Raw genomic sequence first — 27,846 nt, 5'->3', positions numbered from 1 at the left:
GTAGTTAAGTCAAAGGGTAAAGGTGTGAAGTCCAGATAATCCAGTTAAAGCAGATAATATAAGATTATAAATGGGTTATATAGCTGTGTGGAAGGGCCTTGAGTCTACACTGCCATCTAATCCAGTTAAAATCTGATAATCTGTATTTTATAGGCAGTGTGGAAGAGGCCTAAGTGAGGCCTAACTCTGCCTGTCCCCTTGGTGAGTGGGTTGCTAGGAGACCAAGTGGGTGGAGCTTAGCCTTCTAACTGGCAGCAATTGGCTAAAAACAATTATCCCTCTCCCTCTAATTAGGACTTTCTTTTTCTTTTCTTTTTGTTGTATCAACCTAGAGGCATGGATGATGGATTGTGTTGTCAATTTTCGAGGTTGTGGGGTGTTTAGTTTTGTTGTTTTGGCGGTCGCCAGGATGCCATCACTCTTTTATATATATAGATGTGGAAGGGACAATGATTCTAAAGTTAAGGAAGTCAAACAAGACTCCTTATAAAGAAAGAAAACCAATGATCAGTTAAGAAGGAAGACTAACATCTGTCCAGAACTGATTGAGTCAGCATATTTTTAGCTGGAAATTAACCTGTCAATCATTTACAACTTTCAGAACAACAAAAACAGAAAATGCTATAAAAAAGAGACTCCTTTTCTCTCAGACCCAGGACACCATTATGAACAGCAGCCTCTTCTCAAGAACTAAATCAAGAAGGATGGTAAGAATGCTTGATGAATGAATGAATAAAAGAAACCTTTCAATGTTTAAAAAGTACTTATGACACTGAATATTCCTACTGAGATTTCAGAGGTAGCTAACTGGCAACAGATGGGTTATAGAAGCAATCACTTGTGTTGTGAGCAGAATAACTCCAACGTTCTTCTGTCTTGTCCAATAGGAACATTTCCATTTATTCCATTAATGTGCACAGCTGTCCAATGGCACATGCAAAATATTATAGTCTGCTGAAAGCCACCCCCAAACTGTCTTTGCTCCATTGTCCCCAGGACAGGAGTTGTACTTTCACAGCCGGATATCAATGTCCAGGCTGTCACTCTTGCACTCATTCTTCTGGCTGGATTCTGTCTTTGGCTGAGGTCGGTTGTGGAAGTCAACGAAGATGTTGTAGATGAAGATTCCAAACAGGCTCCCCAGTGTTGGGGCCACAATAGGGACCCACCACCAGCAATTTCCAGCTCTGAAAGAAAGTGGAATAAATAAAGGATGACACATTGAAGAGGGGGCACAGCTAGTTTTCTAAACATTAGGAAGAACCTCCTGACGGTATAGAGCTGTTGAACACAAACATATAGAATATATATATACACACACACAGAGGGTGCATTTATATTGTGAATTGAACAGAATTGGACACCACTTGAACTGCTATGGCTCAATGCTTTGAAATCCTGGGATTTGTAGTTTGGGAAAACAATAGCATTCTCCTTTGGAGAAGGGCTGTGGGGGCCGGGCTGTGGCGCAGCTGGCTAGTAACCAACTGCAATAAATCACTACTGACCAAGAGGTCATGAGTTCGAAGCCAGGGTCGGGTTAAGCCCCCGACCATTAAATAGCCCGGCTTGCTGTTGACCTATGCAGCCCCGAAAGACAGTTGCATCTGTCAATTAGGGAAATTTAGGTACGCTTTATGCGGGATGCTAATTTAACTAATTTACAACATCATAAAACTGCCAGCAAAACATGAGGAATGGAATGAGGAAGTACAGCCACTACTGGACGGTGAAGCAACAGCTCCCCCTGTGGCCGGAATCGTGAAGCTGGAAAAATGTTAAAAATGCCTCTGAGTCTGTCTAATGTATATTGTTTGTCTGTTGGCATTGAATGTTTGCCATATATATGTTCATTGTAATCCGCCCTGAGTCCCCTTCGGGGTGAGAAGGGCGAAATATAAATACTGTAAATAAATAAATAAATAAAGACCGTGTCAAACTTCAGCTCCAATGATCTCACAGCATTGAGCCATGGCAGTTCAGCAAGTACCAAACGGAATTCATTCTGCAATGTAGAAACACTCAGAATGTACAAGGGTTGAATGAAAAGTAATGCCTCCACCTTCGTAACTCCTCAACTGATGGCAGTCCTGGTCTGCAGCAGGTTCTGGCTTGTTCAGTAGACTCTCCTCTACAGTTCCATTTGGCGGGAAGCCTTAGCATTGGACGGTTGTGTTGTTAAAGTGCGAAGTATGGAACCCTGCACAGACGGTCAGTCAATGCGACTTAAGCAACGTGCAGTCATTGAATTCTTGACAGCAGAAAGTGTCACCCCAAAGGAGATTCATCAGAGAATGCAAGCTGTTTATGGGGGTTGTGTTGATGTGAGTCCTGTGCGTCGTTGGGCGAGTAAATTAAAGATGTTGAGTTGGGAAAATCTGCTGTCAAGAATTCAATGACTGCACATTGCTTAAGTCGCATTGACCGGCTGTCTGCACAGGGTTCCATACTTCTCACTTTAACAACACAACCATTCAATGCTAAGGCTTCCCCGTCTGCGCAGGGTTCCATACTTCGCTCTTTAACAACACAACCATTCAATGCTAAGGCTTCCCCGTCTGCGCAGAGTTCCGTACTTCTCACTTTAACAACACAACCGTCCAATGCTAAGGCTTCCCCGTCTGTGCAATTTTCCATACTTCTCACTTTAACAACACAACCGTCCAATGCTAACTAAGGCTTCCCCGTCTGTGCAGAGTTCCATACTTCTCACTTTAACAACACAACCATTCAATGCTAAGGCTTCCCCGTCTGTGCAGGGTTCCATACTTCTCACTTTAACAACACAACCGTTCCATGCTAAGGCTTCCCCGTCTGTGCAGGGTTCCATACTTCTCACTTTAACAACACAACCGTTCCATGCTAAGGCTTCCCCGTCTGTGCAGAGTTCCATACTTCGCACTTTAACAACACAACCGTTCCATGCTAAGACTTCCCCGTCTGAGCAGGGTTCCATATTTTTCACTTTAACAACACATCCGTTCAATGCTAAGACTTCCCCGTCTGCGCAATTTTCCATACTTCTCACTTTAACAACACAACCGTCCAATGCTAAGGCTTCCCATCAAATGGAACTGTAGAGGAGAATTTACTGAACAAGCCAGGACCTGCCGCATACCAGGACTGCCATCTGTTGAGGAGTTACGAAGGTGGAGGCATTACTTTTCATTCAACCCTCGTATGTGTGTATGACAATGCAACTCCCACCTATTTAAGCTAGTAAGGTCAATACAGGGGTTATGAGAGCTGCAGTCCAAAAAAATAATAATCTCTGGAAGGCACCAGTTGCCCAGCCCGACAATCAAGGAGGAGAACTCACAGGAAGACATCCAGGCCCCATCCAGCAATGGCAGTGAAAATCCTTGGTGGCAAATCCCGGGAAGGGTTGATGGCGTAGCCGGTGTTCATGCCCATGGACATGCCAATTGCCACAACAAGAAGTCCCGTGATAAACGCGCCGGTGCCCGGAAGGGCAGCCGCATTCTTTGTGTCATTGATGGCGAGGACTCCAATGAGAAGCAGAGTGGTGGCAATGAACTGGAGGGAATGGGTTGTGGAGGGAGGAGGAGACATAGAGAAGACAGTCAACACGCAGAAGAGCTTCTCAAATAAAAAAAAAAATCACATGGAAGCTAGCTCATAACAGTCACTGCAATTCTTTCACCATATCCTAGATGACACCAAATTATCTGAAGAAGTTTACAGGTTGTCAGGGTGTCTACCTTTTCATTCTGGTCCAGGGATGGAAACTTCAGTTAGTCCTTTATTTAATCCCAAACAGCCACAAGCCTTACTGCAGAACTAACACCAACAATATTCAAAACAGGAAATGCCCCAAAAGCTACTTTTAGTTTGGTTGCAGGGAAGTGAGTCTGGAGGCTGCAGAGAGCTTTAGAGGTTGCAAAAGTATTGCTCCTGAAGCTTTGAGGAGCAGCTGGTTAGTTGCCAGCTGGAATAAATCACTATGATCAAGAGGTCATGGGTTCGAGGCCAGCCTGTGTCAGAGTGAGCACCCGACAATTAAAATAAAAAATAGCCCTGCTCGTTGTTGACCTAAGCAACCCGAAAGATAGTTGCATCTATCAAGTAGGAAATTTAGGTACCACTTATGTGGGGAGGCTAATTTAACTAATTTACGACACCAGAAAAATCACCCAGCAGTGTTTGAGGAAGAATCCAAGGACTTGGCGTCACAGTGGATGATAAAGCAGTTGCTCCCCCTTGTGGCCAGAATCGAGCATACTCTCCGGAAGCTGGAAGCTGGAGAAGGTTAAATTGCCTCTGTGTCTCTGTCTTTGTCTCTGTCTCTATGTTCATATGGCATTGCATGTTTGCCATGTATGTGCACCTTCTAGTCTACAAGTCCAACTGCCTGCATCCTACAGCAAGGGGATTCTGGATGCTGTAGTCCAAAATATAATTTTTCTGAGCTCTCAGAACCAATGCAGAGCTATCTAGAATGGTTTGGTGGCTGAGAAGTATATCTCATTGCCAAGGAGCCTGGATGATGCCAGGCCAGAAAGGTTATCCAGGAACCACATTCTGGCTTCTGGTGCTGAAATTGGGTATCAGGATAGAAAAAACCCTCTGTTGTTCAATAATCCCATTCCCCAAAAGCCATTTTTGTGGCCTAAATATGGCACACCACAGTCTGGCTCAAGTCATGATGCACCCCAACGCAACCCCAAGGCCGGGCTGTGGCGCAGGCTGGTTAGCAGCCAGCTGCAACAAATCACTCTGACCAAGAGGTCATGAGTTCGAGGCCCACCCGTGCCTGCGTCTGTCTCTGTTCTATGTCATGGCATTGAATGTTTGCCTTATATGTGCAATGTGATCCGCCCTGAGTCCCATTCGGGATGAGAAGGGCAGAAGATAAATGCTGTAAATAAAATAAAATAAATAAATAAATAAATAAAACATAGTTGCATGGATCGCAACCCGCACTGACCTCACTATGTAGGCCAGCTTGGAATTGTTCCCTTTCTCAGACTACAATGCCCAGAATCGCCTAGGCAGTAGCAACAAGCAGTATCCACGGCAAGGGGTGAGCCAAAAGATAATATACTGTAATTAGCTGTGCCTGACCACTCATTGCTGTGGCGTGTGGGAATGCTTTGTTGGCCAGGTGGAATAGCAGTGAATAGCCTTGCAGCCTCAAAGCCTGGCCATTTTCTTCTTATGGGAATCCTTGTTTGGTGAATTAGAATGCAACCGATTAGGCTTGCTGCTTGCAAACCTGGGTACTTGCATTCTAGGGGAATGGTTTTTTGGGCTGCTAGAATTGCAATGAATAGCCTCTCTGCTTCAAAGCCTGGCTGCATGCTACCTAGGGGAATCTTTAATTGGACAGATTCAATAGTACAGAGTAGTATTGCTGCTTGAAAGCCTGGCCACCTTCTACCAAGGTTAATCCTTGGTTGGTCTGGTTAAATTGCACTGAATAGCCTTGCAGCTTCAATGCCTGGCTGTGTTATACCTAGGCCAATCCATTTTTTGCGGGAGGGTTGAGTGAAGGACATACCTTGGATGTGTTGGTGTATTGTGGCCAAATTTGGTGTGATTTGGTTCAGTGGTTTTGTTGTTTACTCAGTCTTATAAACGTACATTACATCTATATGTCATGGAACCAAGTCCCAGGGCTGAATTTCCAAGCCCTGGACTTGGAGTCATAACATAAATAACCCTGAAAGCACCTGGCGGGAGAAGATAGAATGAGCCTGGGAACTCAGGGTTGAAAGTATAAACAATTATAATTGGTATAGTGTGTGGGAATAGTAGAAATGTGATACAAAGGGTGGGGTTTGATGATGATATTTGCGTGTGGTGTTACGTTGCATCAGAGGTGATAAAAATGAGTGTATGTAAACATTAGGTCATTCTCGACTTTTCCAAAGTCATGTATTCTTCAATAAAGATTGGATTTGAGAGCAGCTATCTCTGATCTGCGTTCAGACTGGTCCTTTGAAGTGAGCCTGACATTTAAGTCGAGAATCCCGTTCTCACCCTCCTGCGAATTCGCAGTGAAGTGATAATGAGTGGAGAAGGAGATCAAAGCCCAAATGGAGCAGAGAGGCCTTTGCCAGGGGCCCGGCCGTTGGGGGAAGAGACGCTGCAAGCCATAGCTTCCTCTACGGGGTACCCCAGGCCGAACGGCGTGACCCAGAGGATTCCCAGAGGAGGAAGAGGCGTTTCGGCGGCGGCAGAAACCAGTTGGGGATCTGGAGGAGGCATGCCGGAGACCGTGGCCCTGCGGTTATCCATCCTGGAAACGAATTTATCCAGGCTGTCGGAAACCGTGGGGAGGTTGGTGCCACTATTGGAAGAGAATCTCCAGAAGGAGCCCACCCGATATGGCGCCGAGACAGAGCCACGTAAGGAAGAAGATTGGAGCCAGAGGGGCCAGCGCGCCTCAACGCAGAGCCCCGTGGCGGCGAGGAGCGAGGGGGATGAAGAATACTGGCAGGAACTGGAGTTCCGAGACAGAATGGCGCGTGAAGTGGAGCGCCAGCAAGCTCTGGGAACTCTGAGGCCGCCAACTCCAACAGAACTTCCAACCCAACTTCCAACCCCCCGAATGGGCGTCGGGGTGGAAAGACCACTGAGGCCAGGGATCGGATCCAGTGGATTAGCGGACGAAGGCGGAGAGGAGCCGGAGATCCAGGAAGAGGAGGAGGATGTGCCGTACGACGAGGGAAGGCGAGGTGCGGGGGCTACAGCGAGGCCCGCATTCGGATGGGTAGAAGGGCCGACAGCAGCGGCAGAATTTCGGGAGCCGCGCAGAACGACCGCCGGAGTGGGGCGCGGCGTGTTCAAAGGGGCCGTCCAAGGAAACCCGATGCAACCCTTCCCCATGCCTCCCAGACAGCAGCAACGGGCCGCAGAATGGATGCAAAGGAGGGAAGATCTCAAACTGGAATACGGAGGGGAATCATCTGAACTGAACTTTTTCCTCATTAGCATCAGAGGATATATAGAAGACAATGCACACACATTCCCCTCCGAAGCAAGCATGGTTCGGGCCATCGGCAACACACTAAAGAGAGGAGCGGCCAGCTGGTATGTGCAACTACATGCCAGACGCGACCCGTGCCTGAGGTCAGTGCCCCGCTTCCTCGCCGCACTGGAAAACCGGTTCAGAGACCGGCTAGAGCAATTGAGGGCTCGAGACCAGCTTAAAGGAATAAAGCAGAGGGACAAAACGGTGCCCGAGTACGCAGAGGAATTCCTCCATCTCGCGGAAAAGGTACCAGAGTGGTCTGAAGTGACCAAAGTGGAGATATTCAAAGAGGGACTACGCCCCGAGGTTTTTAGTTGGGCGGCGCATAGAGACGACCCAGAAACACTCCAGGGCTGGATACAACTAGCGGGGCGCGTCGAATCCACCCTGGCCCAGGTGAAGCGTTTCAGGGGCGGCGGCGGCCAGCAAAGACCGGCGGCGAGAGGTCGAGGAGAAACGAGGAAGCAGGAAAGGCCCGGAGGGAGGCCGGGGATCCCCTTCAAAGGAGATGACAACAAACCCAAGCCGGGATGCTTTGTATGTGGGAAGACGGGCCATCGAGCAGCAGAATGTTGGGCCCGGAAGGGGGAGCCGCCAAAACCCTCAAAGTGTTTAAATGAAATTTGTGTCTGGCATGTATTGCATACAGGTTGCATCATCCAGAGCATGCTATAGTCTGTAAAGAGTTAATGACTGAGAAGCTGTGTTGACCTTGATATGTGGCTGGAACCCTGGGGAGTGTCCAGACTCGTGTGTTTGTACATTACTGATTGCGTCAGTTGAGATCTAGCTCTGTTCTGAGTTTGTGTCTGCCTAGAGTGAAAGCCAAGCCTGTGTTCGTCTGCAAGTCTGTCTTGTAAAGTAAAGCTTTGTATATATTTTTAACATCGTTTCTGACGTCTCTTCGTTCTGCGCTCCATTGACAACATACAACTGCTGCTACGCTGCGATTTACACTGACAGAGTTGACCAAAGGACTCTCGTGTCTAAATAATAGAGCCTGGCCTTGGTAATTTCCTACCCCACCATTGTGATTTCACAGCTGAGTTTCTGGCACTCAGTCTTTGCTCACTCACCTCATTAAAAAACCCATCCCAGATAGACATGTACGCGGCCGGGTAGGTGGAAAAGATCCCTGCGGTGGCAGTGGGGCCTGTGACGGTCAGTGTTCCTCCCGTATATTCATGGATAGCATCTAGGGTGGAAGTAGATGCAACAGAGATAAGCACTTGAACAAGGATGGTGACAAGTGACCGAGAATACTGAAGGACAATCAAAAACATCAATGGTTTGGAAGCCAAGCTGTATGAGAAGTTATGTTGAACTATTTGAACTGGTGTCCTATTGAGTGGCGGGCAAGATTATTTTCTGCTGCCCTAGCAACTGGGATACAGAATCATGGGTTCAAATTGCAGGAAAAAGGGATTCTATCTAAATTGCAAGAAGAACCTCCTGAGGTTCAGAGATGTTCAGTGGTGGAATATTCTGCCTCAGATCATGGTGGAGTCTCCTTCTCTGGAAGTTTATTTAGCAGAGGCTGGATGACCATCTGTTGGGAGTGCTTTGATTGAGTATTCCTGCCTAGCAGAAAGGGTTAGGACTGGATGGCCCTTGAGGGTATCTCCTAACACTTTCAGTCTATGATGGGAGGAGCAGGGCCTTCTCCCCAGTGGCACCCTGGTTTCGGAATATCCTCCATTGTAGGCCTGGCTGGCACTAATTGTGCCATAGATATCCATTCAGTCCCAAAAATTCCCATAATAGGGTTGCCTTAGAGTCACCAGAAGTGGAAATTAACTTGAAGGTACATACAAACAACAACAAACTTGTCTACCATAGTTCCTTCTGCCTTTCCCTTTACCAAGTATTACCATGACAGTTACCAATAAAATGATAACATTCTCATATCTATTAAGACAAGAGATGGACAATATCCAGTCAGTTTGATTTTCTTTGTCTATTTTTGGCCCATAGAACCACAGAGAACCATCTTCTAGGGCAATGGTTAACCTGTGGGCCGCAAGAACAAAAATCCAGTTTGCAAACCTCCTTCCTCTTTATTTTATTCTATTTTATTTCTGCTCCTTTCTGCAGAGCTGTCCATTGCATTGGATAGATCACATCAGCTCTAGATTATTAAATATGGTTTTAAATATCAAGTTGTGAGACTTGGGATTTTAATTTTTAGCTTTCCCTGCCAAAGAATATTGGTGCCTTACCAAACTCCAAATCCCAGATTCATTAGCATCGAGCCATGGCAATTAAAGTTGTGTCAAACTGCATTAATTCCACAGTATAGACGCACAAGGGAGGCTTTCTTTGACTGCAGACCATTTGCTGCATCCAAAATCCTTCTCTTAGCACTGTGATGTGGGTCAATTTTGAGGAGGGCTGAAACTGTGTCCCATTCCAGGACTCAATACCTCTCCACATCCTTTGTAACTATTACCCAGACTTGCCTCAAGCCTATGGGGCTGGGCTGTGACGCAGGCTGGTTTGTAGCCAGCTGCAATAAATCACTATGACCAAGAGGTCATGAGTTCGAGGCCAGCCCGTGGCAGAGTGAGCACCCAAGCATTAAAAAAAATAACCCTGCTCGTTGTTGACCTAAGCAACCCGAAAGATAGTTGCATCTATGAAGTAGGAAATTTAGGTACCACTTATATGTGGGGAGGCTAATTCAACTAATTTACAACACCAGAAAAATCGTCCAGCAGCGCTTGGAATGAGGAAGTGGATGATGAAGCAGCTGCTCCCCCTTGGCAGGAATCAAGCATCCCCACAGGAAGCTGGAAGCTGGAGAAGGTTAAATTGCCTCTGTGTCGGTCTCTGTCTCTATGTTCATATGGCATTGAATGTTTGCCATGTATGTGTACATTGTGATCCGCCCTGAGTCCCCTTCGGGGTGAGAAGGGTGGAATATAAATACTGTAAATAAATAAACAAATAAATAATATGAACACCAAATAGCTTAAAGCATAGCATTTCCACTTTGTATTTCTCAGGTTTTGCAGGACAAGCGGGTAAGGAAGCTACATACCATAGTACAGAGCAAAAACAGTACAGGAAGCCAAAAAGGAGCCCACGAACTGTCCAATCACGTACGCCGGAAACTTGTACCAGGAAAGTCTTCCCATGAGGCAGTTTGCAAAGGTGATGGACGCATTCATATGAGCTCCTGTTCCAACGGAAACAAGGGTAACGGAAGCATTAATACCACGATGCAATAAAGCACGACCATAATCAACAGCAACTGTATTGTTTGAGGTGATGCCTGTCACCATGAATGTTGACCAAGGGTTCTTTTGCAAAAATGCAATAAAATCGCAACAGTAGAGAGTTCCATTGTGTAAATCTCAACTATGGAGCTCAGTGGCAAAAGCGATTGAAAAAGGGATTGTGAAACAGGCAAGTGCAATAAGAATGGACAGATGAACTCCATGTTAAACTTCATTTCTGTGTCTCTATATGAGACAAAAATGTCCAACTGCTTTCATAGAGGATATTAGGCCACCCATAGGAATCGAACAGGATAAAGCTCTTGCAAAAATACAAAGAAATCAATTTCTACAGAAACTGAGAGAACCTGTCAATACAGCAAGCTATAATTTGAAAATAGTGAACACTGCAACCTATTTCCACATCATGGATTGCCAGCTGAAGCCATTTCACAGTATAGAAATAATGTAGATGCTCATAACTGCAGAATCTATATTCGAAATGGTTTCTCTAGAGCAGTGGTTCTCAACCTGTGGGTTCCCAGGTGTTTTGACCTACAACTTGCAGAAATCCCAGCCGGTTTACCAGCTGTTATGATTTCTGGGAGCTGAAGGCCAAAACATCTGGGGACCTACAGATTGAGAAACACTGCTCTAGAGGTTTGTGAGGTCCTCATGAAGTTACATTGGAGACTCTCAACAAGTTCATCAAAAGGATACCTCTCTAAGATCCTTTAGGTTCTCCAATGCAACTCTATGCTATATGGGGATGGGATGTTAGATAATTTAATGATGTTTGCTTATATTGTCAATTTCAAGCAACTACAGTCTAGCTGGGAACATAAACTTCATATACGAGAGTTTTATTGCACCACACCATGATTCCATTCTAATTGTCATCCTAAGATTTGCACTTTATTGGGGGATATCTACATTTTTAAGCTGGAGTGCTATACAGCATCACCAGATTGCAAATCCCAGGATTCAACACGGTGCAGTTAAAAACAGAGTTATAGTACTATATATGTGTTGTGTAAAAGGGCCAGAAATAATCTATACTCCACAAATTGGACTCGCTGAGTTTCATTAGAACCTACAACACAAGGAGCATATATGTAATGAAAACTGTAGTTCTGGAAACTCAAATCAAGTCTTCACAACTGGACTCACCTGAGATTCCACCCGCGGCATGGACACCCAGCATGACGCCGAATCCAAATCCCAGATTGATACTCAAATACTGCCCATACTCCTTCCGCCCCAACACCACCTGGGCAACAGAGCCCAAGCCAAACGTCTGTTGGAAGAACAGAGAGAGAGGTCTGTCAGACCATCTGCCTTCTTGGAAGAAGAACAATATCTATATTCTCCTTTGATCAACTGAAAAGCTCCTCAAGATACAAGAACATTAATTTATACAGCTGGGCCAGGGAGGGTCACCTCTCCAGTCAAAAGTCAAAGGTTTCATCCTTGGCATCTCCAGTTGAAGGAGATCTAACAGGGTTGGGAACTATCCCTGCCTGAGACATAGGAGAGCAAAGGATTGCTAACTTTAATGGCTAGTTTCTGATTTCCTGGCATCATTAGGATTGAAATGCTCGATATGAGCTGGTAACTTTGCTCAATAGGATGGCCAATGGCCTATCAAGGAAAACATCTATATCAGGCATGGGCAAACCTTGGCCCTCCAAGTGTTGTGGACTTCAACTCCCACAATTCCTAACAGCCAGTAGGAAGTTGAAGTCCAAAACACCTGGAGGGTTGAAGTTTGCCCATGCCTGATCTATATCCACATTTGCATGAATGTGGAGTGAAAAAAAAAAAACTTGGAGTGGCCATAGTCATGTGGCTGGAAGTAGTACAGTTGGCCCTAAATATTTGTCAGATTTACTTTGGCAGTTTTGATCATTTGTGGATTTCATTACAATGTTCTCTTTAGGAATCTCTAGCTCTTCCAGTGTGGCTCTGTGGTCAACTTCTTCCCGAGGGTGACAACGGAGTTATACTGAAGGACCTGTTTAGTTGTCTCCCTCATCAAACGTGTTAACTCCTTACTGTTTTAACAGCAATGACGACTTCATTTGCAATACAACTGAGACATCTGCGAGTTGCCATCATGCAGTAAAGTAATCAACTTTCTCTGCTTCCATGTAATATGCCTGTTTCTAGGCACTTTAGAACCGAAATCCCATAACAACCTTCAGATGTGGTCTCATGTCATGTGATGGCCTCTGTGAGACTTCATGGAGACCATCGTATGACTAGTGGTGTGCAAAATTCCATTGGTTGATTCAGATTTCGAATAATTTCAGACTGGGAAGGACCCCTTTGGAGCTTTCCTGGACAGAAAAACAGACTGCCTAATCTTTTGCCTAAAATTTTGAAAAAGATTTGTTGATTCAGACTTTTCACATTAGTATTCTGTTTGTTTGTTTGTTTGTTTGTTTTGCAAGCACTGGCAGCAATCTCTCCATGGTGAGGGAGATGGGGCTGAGTGACAGGTGCTGCATCACGTTTCTCAGACAATCACAGGCCTGGCTCTGTCCATTCTCCTTTCCTCTTGTGGCATGAGCTGTTTTGGATTTCAAATCCCAGAAAACTCTCTTGTGGTTTTGGTTTTTTTTCCAAAATATATCATTTTAAAAACTTTTAAAATTTCCCAAAAATTAGTGGATTGGTTAAATGTTCTGAAACTTGGCAAGCTTGCAGTTGTAAATATGTCCTACAGGTGTGGCAGGTTTCATCCTGATAATAATAATAATAATAATAATAATAATAATAATAATAATAATAATAATAATAATAACAAATTTATTTTTGTATCCTGCCACCATCTCCCCAAAGGGACTCAGGGCGGCTAACATGAGCCAAGCCCAGAAAAGACAAAGTGTAAACAAGTTAAAATATAAAACCAAACAATAAAATAACAAGCAGTATAAAATCAAAAACGAATTCAAGCACAATTATACATAAATACATAAAACAAGATAAGAAGTTTTAAAACCACATCAATTTCACCACCAAGGGACAAAGGAATAAAAGGGGGTCGAAATAAAGTGCATAGTAACTGGGTTATTCCATAAAGTGACTAAGTGCCTGATAGCCATAAAAATGACAGAAACATGAGCCTCAAATTTCCCCCATTGGCAAAAATGGAGTGAATTTTATCAAAACGGAAACAGAACTCAGGGTTCTGAATTATGAATAATCCCCTCTATGAATTTTCCCAAAAGTGGAACAGGGAGGGGGGGCATCCAATAATAATAATAATAATAATAATAATAATAATAATAATAATAATAAAACTGTATTTATACCCCACCACCATCTCCCCAGCGGGGACTTGGGGCGGCTTACATGGGGCCATGCCCAGAGCAAAACAATATAACAAGTATGAATACAACATAATATAGAGCAATAAACGATACAGTAAATAATAATATACAATATACACTACAACGCAAATCACAAAAAACAGTGAAAACAGGGCCGGCCGCATGAATACAAAGATTAAAACTCGGGTGAGAAAGATAAGGGAATGGAGACCACGGGGAGCAGGGACATACGAAGGTGGAACCGTCTAGAGGAAAGATGTTGGAGAGGAACAAGAAGAAGAATAAAAACAGTTACTCTCCAAAAGCACAGCGGAAGAGCCATGTTTTTAAATCTTTTTTAAAAGCTAACAGAGTGGGAGCTTGCCTGATCTCAATAGGCAGTGAGTTCCATAGTCGAGGGGCCACAACAAGGCGGGCCTGGGATATAGACAGCGGTGATAGAAGGGCCTCCCCAGATGATCGGAATGGTCGGGCAGGTTTATGGTAGGAGATACGGTCACGGAGGTAGGTGGGTCCCAAACCGTTTAGGGCTTTATAAATGATGGTCTGCACCTTGAATTGGGACCGGAAGATGAACGGTAGCCAGTGGAGCTCTTTAAATAAGGGAGTAGATCTCTCCCTGTAACTTGCCCCCGTTATTAATCTGGCAGCCGAGCGTTGGCCCAATTGTAATTTCCGGGCCGTCTTCAAGGGAAGCCCCACGTAGAGCGCATTACAGTAGTCCAGTCTAGAGGTAACTAAGGCATGGACCACCGTGGGCAAGTCAGACTTCACGAGGTATGGTCGCAGTTGGTGCACAAGTTTGAGTTGTGCAAAGGCCCTCCCGGCCACCGCCGACACCTGAGCCTCAAGCGTCAACGCTGAATCCAGGAGGACCCCCAAACTGCGGACCTGTGATTTCAGGGGGAGTGCAACCCCGTCCAGCACAGGCTGCTACCCAATACCCCGATCCGACGCACGACTGACCAGGAGGGCCTCTGTCTTGTCGGGATTGATTCTCAGCTTGTTCCTCCTCATCCAGTCCGATACAGAACCAAAAACAAAACTGATTTCTGCCGTTTCTCATACTCTTACTAGAAACGGGGAGAAACCTGCCTGTGATGAAGTCCTAAGGATGTGTGGCACTAACGCAGGTACGATGAAACAGGACTATTCAGAGGGACAGAAGACTGTTCTGCTTGTGTAAACAGCAGCTTAAAAACAATAAACAGTGCTGCTTTGTTCCCTCCTCTCCTTCCTATGTACTAATTTGCCCTCTCCTTGGTCAAAGGTGACTCTCAGCAAATGACACTTTTTTTGGGTCCAGATGTCACTCTTTCCACCCACAAGAAAGGGGAGTAAAGGCATCCCAAGCTGGCCAACCCTCCACCCAAAGCCTCCCAGCTCCTCTCCACTTCTTGGCACCTTGAGCCAAAGTCTTCTCCTCCTCACCATCAGAATGTAGGTTGCCAGGGCCTCTGCCAGACCTTGCCGGACCGTCTCATTCCGGATCGTCACCAAGCGAATGACCTTTTCCAACATTTTTGACCCAGATGTTGAGGACACTCAGCTCCTGTTGAGAAGGAAGATGTCACTGCAGGGGAGCACTTCTTTACTGGGTCTCATGCCACCATCCTTTTAACCCCATCTTGGTTGGCACTCGGTTGTTGTGAAGGTCCGGTGGTTACAGTGTGAGTATCACACTGCTCCCTCCTCCCTTTCTTACCTCTCTCTTCCTCTCTGCAAACTCTGCCCTGTGAACCCCAGGAGCAATATTCATGCTCCAAAGCTTACGAAATTGTCTCCGCTGTGAAAGAAAACAGACCCGCCTTAAAGAAAGCCTGGAAAATGAAATCTGTTGTTTGGGAAAGAAAAGGAAAAGAAGCAAAGCCAGTAAGTGTTGAATTCTGTCTCTTCTTTGAAAGCAGCAGCTTTCAATGGTTCAAGCAGTGAACTTCACAATACTTTTTCCAGTTTCATGACAAGAAGATAAGAAGCTTTCTGACATAACATGTGTGTTTAATGTTTTGCAAATGCAAAATGCTTCTGGCAGGTGCAATAGTGACAGCGTGTTAGAGTAGTTTGAGCATTGGACTAAGGCTTTGGAGACCAGGGTTCAATTCAATTCTCGGTCATAAAAACTCACTGCCAAGCAACAGACTCTTAGTCCCAGAAAATGCTATGATGGGTTTTTGTATTTACTTAATTACTATCCTGCCTTTCTCCTATATAGGGAGTCAAGGCAGCTAACAATAAATACAGTAGAGTCTCACTTATCCAATACTCACTTATCCAAGCTTCTGGATTATCCAAGCCATTTTTGTAGTCAATGTTTTCAATATATCATGATATTTTGGTGCTAAATTCATAAATACAGTAATTACTACATAGCATTACTGTGTATTGAACTACTTTTTCTGTCAAATTTGTTGTATAACATGATGTTTTGGTGCTTAATTTGTAAAATCATAACCTAATTTGATGTTTGGTGCTTAATTTGTAAAATCATAACCTAATTTGATGTTTAATAGGCTTTTCCTTAATCCCTCCTTATTATCCAAGATATTCGCTTATCCAAGCTTCTGCCGGCCCGTTTAGCTTAGATAAGTGAGACTCTACTGTAGTTACTTAATTACTATCCTGCCTTTCTCCTATATAGGGAGTCAAGGCAGCTAACAATAAATAATGCAAATTAAAACAATGCCAGTGTGTAGTCGAAGGCTTTCATGGCTGGAATCACAGGGTTGTTGTGTGTTTTCCGGGCTGTATGGCCATGTTCCAGAAGTATTCTCTCCTGACATTTTGCCCACATCTATGGCAGGCATTCTCAGACGTTGTGAGGTATATGGAAAAACTAAGTAAGTAAGGTTTATATATCTGTGGAAGTTCCTGGGTGGGGGAAAACTCTTGTCTGTTGAATGCCAGTGTGACTGTTATAATTAATCACATTGATTAGCATTAAATAGCCTTCCAAGATTCACCTCCTGGCCTAGAGCCTGGCCTGGCCTGATTCATGTCTGGAATTCTTCTGTCTTCAGAGTGTTGCTCCTTATTTACTGTTCTGATTTTGGAGTTTTTTTTTTTAATACTGGTAGCCAGATTTTGTCCATTTTCATGGTCATGAGTCAATCAGGGGCAGCTAACAACTCTGAACAAAGGCGAGGAGGTGAAGCTTGGAAGGCTATTTAATGCTAATCAAGGTGATTAATGACAACATTCACACTGGCCTCCAACAGACAATAGTTCTTTTCCCCACAGATATATAAACCTTCCTTGCTTAGTTTCTTCATATACCTTACAAACTCTGAGGATGCCTGCCATAGATGCGGGCGAAACATCAGGAGAGAATACTTCTGGAACAAGGCCAGACAGCCCGGAAAACACACAACAACCTCACAATGCCAGTGAATTTAACTATAAATATAAAAATCAAAAATCAAATACTTTGTGTCATTAAAACCATTAAAATGCATTAAAGCTCCATTCACACCCCAAGACTTTTCCTTAGGGTCACCATAACTCAGAAATGACTTGAGGGCACAACCACCACCCCTTTGGAAGATGTAATAATGTATTAACAGGAATGTAGTAATGTATTACCATCCTGGTGGCTGTTCTATATATATACCGTATATACTCGAGTATAAGGCGAACCGAATATAAGCTGAGGCACCTAAATTTACCACAAAAAACTTCCCATCTTCTTCAATGTAAATGTGCTTATGCATACTTTTGATAATAATAGAGTAAAATATTACATGTAGTAGTAATAATAATAATAATAATAATAATAATAATAATACCCCCTTTTCCCTTTCCCCTGCGCCTTCTTTCTTTTTATGTATACGTAAAAGCATAAATAAAATAATCAAAAAATAATAATAACAAATACAGGAAAATAATACAAGTAATAATAAATACAGTAAAATAATAAATGCAATAATAATAAGATCAGAGTGAAATAATAAATGTATTATTAATAATAATAAAAATAGAGTAAAAAAAGTAATAGTAGCAACAATAATAGAGAAAAATAAAAAATGTAATAATACCAATAATAATAGAGAAAAATAATAAATGTACCATATATTCTCAAGTATAAGCTGGCCCAAATATAAGCCAACCAGGACCCTCACCCGAGTATAAGACGAGGGGGGCTTTTTCAGTCAAAAAAAGGGCTGAAAAACTAGGCTTATACTCCAGTATATACAGTAACCTCTCTGTTAAAAGATCTTTAACAATAGCATGATGGTTTGGATCCTAGGTGGTCAAGCATAACATAGGTAATGGTAAAGGTAAAGATTTTCCCCTGGCATTAAGTCCAGTTGCGTACGACTCTGGGGGTTGGTGCTCATCTCCATTTCTAAGCCAAAGAGCCGGCGTTGTCCATAGACACCTCCAAGGCCATGTGGCCACTGGCATGACTGCATGGAGCGCCGTTACCTTCACACCGAAGCGGTATCTATTGATCTACTCACATTTGTATGTCTTCGAACTGCTAGGTTGGCAGAAACTGGAGCGAACAGCGGGCACTCACTCTGCTCCCCACATTCGAACCTGCGACCTTTCGGTCTGCAAGTTCAGCAGCTCAGCGCTTTAACACACTGCACCACCGGGGTCCCAAAAGTGGAACTTTGCTATGGCTCCCCTGTCATTGTTTCCAGGACTCACTATGGCCCCATCCACACTGACCATTTAATGCAGTTCTAAACTTGGTTTGAGCTGAGACAACCAGACAACAAACTTCAACCAAAAATGAAAATAAAGTCCTTTATGTGCATCAGTGCTCTGGAGTTTGTGCAATCCTCATCTGAGTCTCAAACTGGTTCCAGGATTTCCTATCTAATCATTTGCACTACATGCCCACTTTCTTCAATATTGGTTTGAAACTGCATTAATTGGTCAGTGTAGGTGGGTCCTGTGATCGTGGTTCATAACTGTGGCGAAGACCGGAAAAGTATCAGGATATGGCCCCAATGACATTTTCCAGCAATTTACTGGTATTTAGTCTCAGCAAATACTAAGGGATCATATCGAAGGAAGAAGAACCTTGTATTTTGCCATTGGGCACAAAATGTCAAGAGAAACTCTGACAACATGACAAACAGGTTTGTTTCCACCATTTTCTGGTCATTTCATTAGAGGACGGAGGAAGGATGATCTCCCAGCAAGTCTTAGTCACAGATAATAACTACCTCATAGTACTATTGGTATTACTATTACTAATAGAGCAATTAGAAAGTATATTATTATTATATACAGTGAGTGATAGTGAGTAACGGTGTGACTATACAGCATGAACCAGTGTGGTTGTATTGGACTGAGTCTGACTCTGGAAAATGTGGTTTGAAGCCCTGGTTGGCCATGAAAACTCACTGGATGACCTTGGGTAAGTCACACTTTCTCAGCCTCAAAGAAAGGCAAAGAATTACCATAATTCAGAAATTTAAATTTAAATTTACAGCATTTATATTCCGCCCTTCTCACCCCGAAGGGGACTCAGGGTGGATCACATTACACATATAGGCAAACATTCAATGCCTTTTAACATAGAACAAAGACAAGACAAACATAGGCTCTGAGCGGGCCTCGAACTCATGACCTCCTGATCAGAGTGATTCATTGCAGCTGGTTACAGCTGGCTTGCTCTCCAGCCTGCGCCACAGCCCGAGCCCAATGACTGAATTAATATCAATATTGTATGGGCAACATCAATATAAACACAAAATTCAGTTATGATTCATCTACATCTTATGCACAAAATAATGCATATATTTTAATTTTTTTTTTTTTGCATGAAACAAATTTCTGTGTTCTTTGATAGGAAACTCAGCATAAGCCAGTGTAAGGCTACCCAGGCTGTGGCACAGGCTGGTTAGTAGCCAACTGCAATAAATCACTCTGACCAAGAGGTCATGAGTTTGAGGCAAGCCCGTGTCGGAGTGAGCACCCGGCCATTAAAATAAAAAATAGCCCTGCTCATTGTTGACCTAAGCAACCTGAAAGATAGTTGCATTTATCAAGTAGGAAATTTAGGTACCACTTATGTGGGGAGGCTAATTTAACTAATTTACGACAGCCTAAAAAACATTCAGCAGTGTTTGAGGAAGTATCCAAGGACTCGGCGTCACAGTGGATGATGAAGCAGCTGCTCCCCCTGTGGCTGGAATCGAGCATACCTTCAGGAAGCTGGAGAAGGTTAAATTGCCTCTGTGTCTGTCTCTGTCTCTATGTTCATATGTGTGATGACTCATGGGCCTTGTAGTCCTGTTCCTAGTACTATTGTGACAGACGAAGAGGAAAACATGGGATTTTTGCCGGTTCAGTCAGAGCCGGAGCCTCTCCACCTGGAGGCTGTTTGCCCTCAAGAATTCAGCCAAACAGGCCTTGGGCAGAACTCCCCCCCCCCCCCGTTTTCCCGGAGGGACAATTATACTAGAGATAGAGGAGTCAGAGAGGCTAATCGCCGGAGTCTGAGAATCGCTGCCAAACAAATGGCTGATTAGGTCTGCTTCCCTTGGGAAATTCTAAGGAGTCATGCATCTGGACAGAGTTGGGTTTCGCTTCTCGTTCTCTAGGGAAAGAGTTCTGTTGGCAGGAAAACGAGACCCAATATAGGTGTTTGTCGCAAGGGAAACTTTGCGGAGTCAATTGATCAGCTTGAGGAGAGAGATCGTGTGTGGACTTCGTAATCCCTGTTCCCTGCTTCCCGGATCAAGTTTCAAGTCTTGCCTTGTCTCACGTTTTACCACGGACTTTGTTCATGCTTCAAGTTTGCCTCATTTAAGTCTTGGGTCAAGTCAAGTATCAAGTTTATTTCCAGCCTGGTTGTCAAGCTTCAATGGACTATAAAGACCTTGTTATTTCCCCACACTATTGCTTGGCAAAGTGTGTGTTTCGGTCAAGTGGATTATAACTTTGAACTCTAATATCTTATATTGGACAATACTTTTCTGGACTATATTTGGCCTTATCTGAAAGGCCTGCTTCTGAACTATATTCTTCACTTGTTTTTATTGTTTTTATATAATTCATTAATAAAGATATTAGATAGAGTCTGGCCTCTGCGCATGGTTATTGGTGTTCTGCAGCCTGGGTCCTGACAATATGGCATTGAATGTTTGCAATGCATGTGTGCATTGTGATCCGCCCTGAGTCCCCTTCGGGGTGAGAAAGTAGGGTGGAATATAAATACTATAAATGAATAAATAAATAAATAAATAAATAAATAAATAAATACCCGTTCAAACAACAGAAGTAGGGACTGAACTGTCAGGATTTGGAAATTACCTGGCATTTTCTAAGTGACAGCAGAGTTAATACCTCTGGCCTCACCACCCGTGAAAAGGTTAAGCTAGTGTAATCAGGGTGCGGTGGTTAAAGCCATGGGAGTTGGATATAGGATGTAGTTATACTGAGTAAGTTTGATAAAGCTTGAATGTTTTTTTTGGAGAGTGTGTTGGAGAACAAGCCTTTGCTCAATGCATGTCCAAAAAAAAGAAGAAATGAACTTGACCAGGTCTCTCTGGAAACGTGTTTCACAGCTCTTGTTGCTTCCATTCAAAAGACTTGTGCGTCAACCAACTGAATATTTTCTAAAAGTAGACAACAATATCTCGGATGAACACCAAAGACATTCAACAACCCTGAATAAATTGTTATGGCATTTCAACATTGTTGTTGCTGGGTGCCTTCAGATCATTTCTGGCCTATGGCAATTCCCATCACAGAGTTTTCTTGGCCAGACTTGTTCAGAAGAGATTGGCCATTGCTTTGCTCTGCGGTTGAGAGAGTGCGACTAGCAAACCTTGCAGTGGGTTTCATAGCTGAGCAGGGATTTAAGCCCTGATCTCCAGAGATGTAGCCCAATGCTGGAATGAACAAACAGACTTATTTAAGGCATTCTGAAGTTTCGACAGAAAGGAGGAAACCATGAAAATGAACAAAATCTGGTCAACCGTATTAAAAAAACACCAGAATCAAAACAGTAAATAAAGAAACAGGGGAACTCCAGATAACAAACAATCAAGTGCCAGTTAACACTTCTGAAAGAGGGTGCCTCCAAGCAACAGAGGCCTACCTCTATGCAGATTATTACTGTATATGCATGTATTTGACTAAGTTTCTGTGGGATCACTACTTGTGTATGTGTGTGTTAAGGGAAAAACGCCTGGTCAATTGCAACTCATAGTTGCAATTAGAACAATCAAGGCTAACAAACTTGAACAACTCCCTGAATGGGGTATAACTTGGGGGAATGTTTGAAATGTCTTTTGGGGACTTACTGAATACTTACTGGGAGCCTACTATGAAGAAATCTACAAAGAAGGTGTACGAGTTTAATGCAAGGAACTTTATGTGAGTTTTGTTGCTTCAAAGAGACTGAGTTATTTTGAAGCTGGAGGTTTTGTGTTTTTTGACTCTGCTGCTTAAGAGTAAATTTTTGATTTTTTCCATTTTCCTGGCTTGTTCCTTTTGCTCATTGTGGATGCACAAAAGGGCTGGGTAAGTCTGGACAGGATTGCACGCAGTTTGTTTTTCTACAAACCCGTAACACAGATGCCCTGACTGATTGACTTTGCAGCTTCATGGCTATTCAATGCCAATCAAGCTCACTAATTGCAATATTCACACTTGCTTTACACAAACAAGGGTCCTTTCTCCCACTTTGGACATTATTCCACAAATATATACACACTCCACTTGCTTCACTCCGAACAGACCCTCTGAAGATGCCATATGCAGGCGAAACATCAGGAGAGAATGCTGCTGGAACATGGCCATACAACCCCAAAAATGCACAGCAACCCACTTTGAAATTGTTTCCCCAAAAAGTGAAATAAAGGACAAAATAGGAAGAGAGTCTTACCAGATCCAGGAAAACAGAAAGGCTCCGTGGAGTATTTCACCTGTCAAATATCACAGCTCTTCCCAGGTGAACTCACCTGCAAACATGCTCACCTCCTTCCTTTCTGCTGATAGTTTAGATGGGCCACATTTGGGTAGCCCTTCCCCTTTTAAGAGCAGTATTTTGGGGGGTGCTTATTAAACTCATTCCAGAGCATAATTTGGTGGGGCAGCATTATATCACCGAAACAGCCACACATATGCTTACAACATCTATATTCTGGTTGCAAAATATTTAGGAACTTTTCTCTGGAGAAGGCCAACAATCAGGTTGCCAAACCAGGATTATAATTATATGGTTCTCTGGGGAATTCGTCACCAACTCCTTATAAACTTTTTGGAAATGGCTCTCCAGTTTTCCTGAGTCACCAGCAATGTGGAATTGGATGAGGCAGCAATGAGTGGGTGTGAGTCTCATTAGCAAAATCCAAAAATAATATAGTTTGAGGTTCCCTTATCTCGATTGCTTGGGACCAAAAGTGTTTGGGAGTTCAGATTTTTCATTTCAGATTTTAGAATACTGGCATAAACATAACATGAAATATTGGAGATAGGGTCCAAGTCCAAACACAACATTTGTGGGTGTTTCATATACAGTAGTGTCTCGCTTATCCAACCTTTGCTTATCCAATGCTCTGGATTATCCAACACAGTCTGCCTCCCACCCGGATCCACAGCTGTTTCTCTAGGCAGCAAAGACTGAACTTTGTACGCATTTAATTTCCGACAATGTTGTTACTGCAAGTTCATTTTATGCAATTCTATCTTTATTTGTAGGCAATTTGTTAGTAGCCAATGTTTTTATAGCCAATGTTTTCAATACATTGTGATGTTTTGGTGCTAAATTCATAAATACAGTAATAATTACTATAATAATAATAATAATAATAATAATAATAATAATAATAATAATAATAATAATAATAATAATTTTATTCTTATATCCCGCCCCATCTCCCCGGAGGGACTCGGGGCGGCTTACATGGGGCCATGCCCAGACACGACAGCACAAATCAGATAAAACATTAAACCGAGCAGTAAAACTTCAACATGATTAAAAACAGTCATAAAAGTCAATATACACAATAATATTAAAATCCCGATTTGGGTCAAAAGATCCAGGCCAAGGTGCAAAGCAATATCAAGTTATCAGGGAGGGATAATTATACAGCAGGTGTAATACTTAAAGTGCTGAATGAATCCTAAAAACAATCCAGAGGGTCTACTGCTTAATAGGTAAATAACATGATCCCACAAGGATCAGTCAACGAAGGCCTTCTGGAATAGCCAAGTTTTCAGGCTTTTCCTGAATGAGAGTAGGGTAGGGGCCTGCCTAATCTCCCTGGGGAGCGAGTTCCACAGCCGGGGGGCTACGGCGGAGAAGGCCCTCTCCCTCATCCCCACCAACCGCAACTGCGAAGTTGGTGGAAGCGAGAGGAGGGCCTCCCCCGACGAGCGAAGAGGTCGTGCGGGTTCATAGGGGGAAATGCGGTCTCGAAGGTAGGTGGGTCCCAAACCGTTAAGGGCTTTGTAGGTGATAACCTGCACCTTGAATTGGGCTCGGAAAATAAATGGCAGCCAGTGGAGCTCTTTAAACAGCGACGTTGAGCGCGCCCTGTAATCTGCCCCAGTTAGAAACCTGGCTGCCGATCGTTGTACTAGTTGTAGTTTCCGAGCCCTCTTCAAAGGCAGCCCCACGTAGAGCGCATTGCAGTAATCCAGTCTAGAGGTAACTAAGGCATGGACCACCATGGTCAAATCAGACTTCACGAGGTATGGTCGCAGCTGGCGCACAAGTTTTAGTTGTGCAAAGGCCCTCCCAGCCACGGCCGACACCTGGGCCTCAAGTGTCAGCGCAGAGTCCAGGAGGACCCCCAAGCTGCGGACCTGTGACTTCAGGGGGAGTGCGACCCCGTCCAGCACAGGTTGCCACCCAATACCCCGATCCGACGAGCGACTGACCTGGAGGACCTCTGTCTTGTCAGGATTGAGCTTCAGCTTGTTCGCCCTCATCCAGGCCAATACAGCGGCCAGACACTGGTCCAGTATCCGAGGGGCTTCCTTGGAATTAGGTGGAAAGGAGTAGTAGAATTGGGTGTCATCCGCGTAGAGATGGCAACGCACTCCAAAACTCCGGATGACCTCACCCAGCGGTTTCATGTAGATATTAAAAAGCATGGGGGACAAAATTGAACCTTGCGGGACCCCACAGGTCAATGGCCAGGGGTCCGAGCAGGTGTCCCCCAGCTTCACCAACTGGGAACGGCCCTCTAGGAAGGACTGGAGCCACTGCAGAACAGTACCCCCAAGGCCCATCCCGGAGAGACGTCCCAGAAGGATACCATGGTCGATGGTATCGAAAGCCGCTGAGATGTCCAGGAGAACCAGCAGGGTCACACTCCCCCTGTCCAGCTCTCTGCGGAGGTCATCCACCAAGGCGACCAAAGCCGTCTCGGTACTGTAGCCAGGTCTGAAACCAGACTGCGATTGGTCCAGAAAATCCGTATCTTCCAAGAATCCCTGGAGCTGGGAAGCAACCACCCGCTCCAAGACCTTGCCCAAGAATGGAAGGTTAGAGATTGGTCTGTAGTTACTGAGGTTAGCCGGATCCAAGGAGGCTTTCTTCAAAACAGGCCTCACCACAGCTTGTTTTAGGCCAGATGGAAATATGCCACTACATAACGTTACCATGTTCGAACTGCTTTTTCTGTCAGTTTGTTCTAAAACATGATGTTTTGGTGCTTAATTTGTAAAATCATAATGTAGTTTGACGTTTAACAGGCTTTTCCTTAATCCCTCCTTATTATCCAACATTTTTGCTTATCCAACGTTCTGCCGGCCCGTTTATGTTGGATAAGCAAGACTCTACTGTACATCTTACACAGTTAGCCTGAAAGAGTTTGTCACAATATTGCCAATAATTTTGCATATGAAATAAAATGGGTATACACCAACTTTGATTCCGAACCATCAGAAAGCAAAAGAGTCAGCCAGGCATGTTGACAATTTTGGATTCCATGGAGGACCCAAATCTAAACACAAAATTAATGTATATTTTGCATGCATCTTGTACACACTGCCTGAAGTTCATTTTATATAATATATATACGTTTTTAAGGTTTTAATAATGTGTTTTAACAATGTTATTAATTGATCTGTTTATATTGTTTTGTTTTTATGATTGCATTTTGGGCATTAAATTTTGCCAATTTTTGTAAGCCGCCCTGAGTCCCCTCAGGTGAGAAGGGCGGGGTATAAATGTTGTAAATAAATAAATAAATAAATAAATAAATAAATAAATAAATAAATAAATTTTATACAATATGTTTAATTGTTTTGTGCATGAAACAAAGTTTGTGTACACTGAACCACCTGCAATGTGTCACTATCTCAGACATCCAAGTGGACAATTTCAGAATTGGAAGAATTTCTGGATAAGGGATGCTCAACTTGTACAGAATATTTATTTGAGGAACAATGGGAACAAAGACACAACAACCCTAAGTCTTCAATAGATGTGTAATGTGTCCATAATTAGTTTTCTGGAGCCTGATGACTTCTAAGCAAATTGGATTCCGGCTACTGGGAAGTTATGCTCCCCCTTATTCTATTCTGCCTTGGTCAGACCACACCTGGAATACTGTGTCCAATTCTGGGCACTGCAGTTGAAGGGAGATGTTGACAAGCTGGAATGTGTCCAGAGGAGGGCAACTAAAATGATCAAAGGTCTGGAGAACAAGCCCTATGAGGAGCGGCTTAAAGAGCTGGGTATGTTTAGCCTGCAGAAGAGAAGGCTGAGAGGAGACATGATAGCCATGTACAAATATGTGAGGGGAAGTCATAGGGAGGAGGGAGCAAGCTTGTTTTCTGCTGCCCTGCAGACTAGGACGCGGAACAATGGCTTCAAACTTCAGGAAAGGAGATTCCACCTGAACATCAGGAAGAACTTCCTCACTGTGAGAAAGGCTGTTCAGCAGTGGAACTTTCTGCCCCGGACTGTGGTGGAGGCTCCTTCTTTGGAGATTTTTAATGTTTAATGGCCATCTGTCGGGGTTGATTTGAATGCGATTTCCTGCTTCTTGGCAGAATGGGGTTGGACTGGATGGCCCATGAGGTCTCTTCCAACTCTATTCTATTATTCTACTGGAGTAACGGATGGAGATTATATTCCAGTAGAAGCTCAGATGGTGTTGTATGTTGACTTTTGTGGAGAGGTGGCTCCCAAGGTAGCAGAAATGGCCAACATTTTCTAACACCTTCACCTCCCTCCAAAAATCTCCAAGGTGGTTAAAGAATAAGTTGGTCAAGCCAATTCAAAGTACAGTTTAGACAACTATGAACAATTTTACCTGATCTTCAAATGTCAAACCTTGCATCGAATCCTTGATCTTTAGGATTTCCGCGCTTAGAGGGAAACTCCTTGGCAACTGTGGATTCCTTCCCAACAGCCCTTTACCTTCTTGGAAACAAGGCCTGTGAAGTCACATTGTTATTTATGGCATCATCAAGGAGGATGTGATGTCACTGCAAAGAAAGAGCTTTGGTTTGCCTTGCCCAAAAGGTCAGATAAACCAAAGTAGACCTTCCATTCCCTTGTAATGAGAGTCGTATAGGGCCACTCCTGTATTGTAACATATATAGGTGAGAAAGAGAGAAAGAGATTAGAGGGGCATCTGCAATGTAGAATTAATACAGTTTGACACTAACGCTCTAGAATCTTGGGAGTTGTAGTTCGGTAAGGTCCCAGCACTCTTGGGCAGAGAGGAGCAATGGCCTTGTAAAATTACCATCTGAATGGAAACTGGTTGAATTGCACTGTGTGTTATATGTTGTGTGGGATAGCAAATGAATAATGAATTTTCCTGCAGTTTAGCATTCTCAAACAGGAAGACTACTTGCAATGTGTATCAACAGTTGCAAATTCAGTATATGTAGGGATAGTCCCTCCCAGGTGCATCTACACTGTAGAATGAATGCAGTTTGACACCACTTGAACTGCAATGGTTCAAAGTTATGGAATCCTGGGAGTTGTAGTTTTCCACACAGCCCTATATCCCAGAACAGCAAGGCAGAAAATCTCACATCTGCTTTGAACTGGAATATACCGCAGTGTGGACTCAGATAGTGTTGTGATGGAGTCTTCGAGTAGAGATCCTACTAGTTGTATTAGAAGAGGCAGGAAAACTGCTTGTGAGCAAGACTCTGATGAGGAGCAACAAAGGAAGAGAATCCGGGAAATACTTATGGAGCCCGCTGATGATACCTTTGAGGGCTTTGAAGGGGATTATGGGGCTGGGAGTCAGGAGGATGGGATGTCAGACTCTGAGAGTGAGGTGATGGATTGGACTAAGGTTCAGGAGATCCGGGAGATTCTTGAGGAACCCACAAGCAGTGGTACATTTGAGGGATG

At 43.8% G+C, this 27,846-nt stretch overlaps 1 protein-coding gene across 4 annotated transcripts; it reads right to left on the bottom strand.

The window, feature by feature from the left end:
- Positions 1-874: 874 nt before the first annotated feature.
- Positions 875-27,018, bottom strand: LOC100562966 (aquaporin-7). 4 transcript variants are annotated; one of them, XM_062972602.1, is made up of 8 exons: positions 26,786-27,017; positions 15,256-15,384; positions 14,982-15,102; positions 11,386-11,512; positions 10,038-10,175; positions 8,074-8,192; positions 3,320-3,537; positions 875-1,187 (listed from the first exon to the last, which is right to left on the bottom strand). In XM_062972602.1, exons 3-8 carry the CDS (start codon positions 15,069-15,071, stop codon positions 1,013-1,015), a joined length of 867 nt encoding a protein of 288 aa, XP_062828672.1. In that variant the 5' UTR covers positions 15,072-15,102; positions 15,256-15,384; positions 26,786-27,017; the 3' UTR covers positions 875-1,012. The 4 variants fall into 4 exon arrangements, with proteins under 4 accessions (XP_062828672.1, XP_008117368.1, XP_008117366.1 ...); XM_008119161.2 differs by having other exon boundaries at positions 15,256-15,336; XM_008119159.3 differs by lacking the exon at positions 15,256-15,384 and having other exon boundaries at positions 26,786-27,018.
- Positions 27,019-27,846: the final 828 nt, after the last annotated feature.

Source organism: Anolis carolinensis, chromosome 2 (assembly GCF_035594765.1).
Source record: "Anolis carolinensis isolate JA03-04 chromosome 2, rAnoCar3.1.pri, whole genome shotgun sequence".
NCBI classification, from domain to species: Eukaryota; Metazoa; Chordata; class Lepidosauria; order Squamata; family Dactyloidae; genus Anolis; species Anolis carolinensis.
Note: the sequence above shows the minus strand (reverse complement) of the source record. Positions and strands in the feature narration are given on the sequence as shown.

Bases quoted from the DNA above. Each gene is read 5' to 3' on its own strand.
- LOC100562966 (XM_008119159.3), bottom strand. From the start codon at position 15,071: ATGTTGGAAAAGGTCATTCGCTTGGTGACGATCCGGAATGAGACGGTC. The intron at 11,513-14,981 runs GTGAGGAGGAGA...TTCTTCCAACAG, and splicing joins TGGCAACCTACATTCTGATG to ACGTTTGGCTTGGGCTCTGT. The intron at 3,538-8,073 runs GTGAGTGAGCAA...CATTCCCTCCAG, and splicing joins GGGATGGGTTTTTTAATGAG to TTCATTGCCACCACTCTGCT.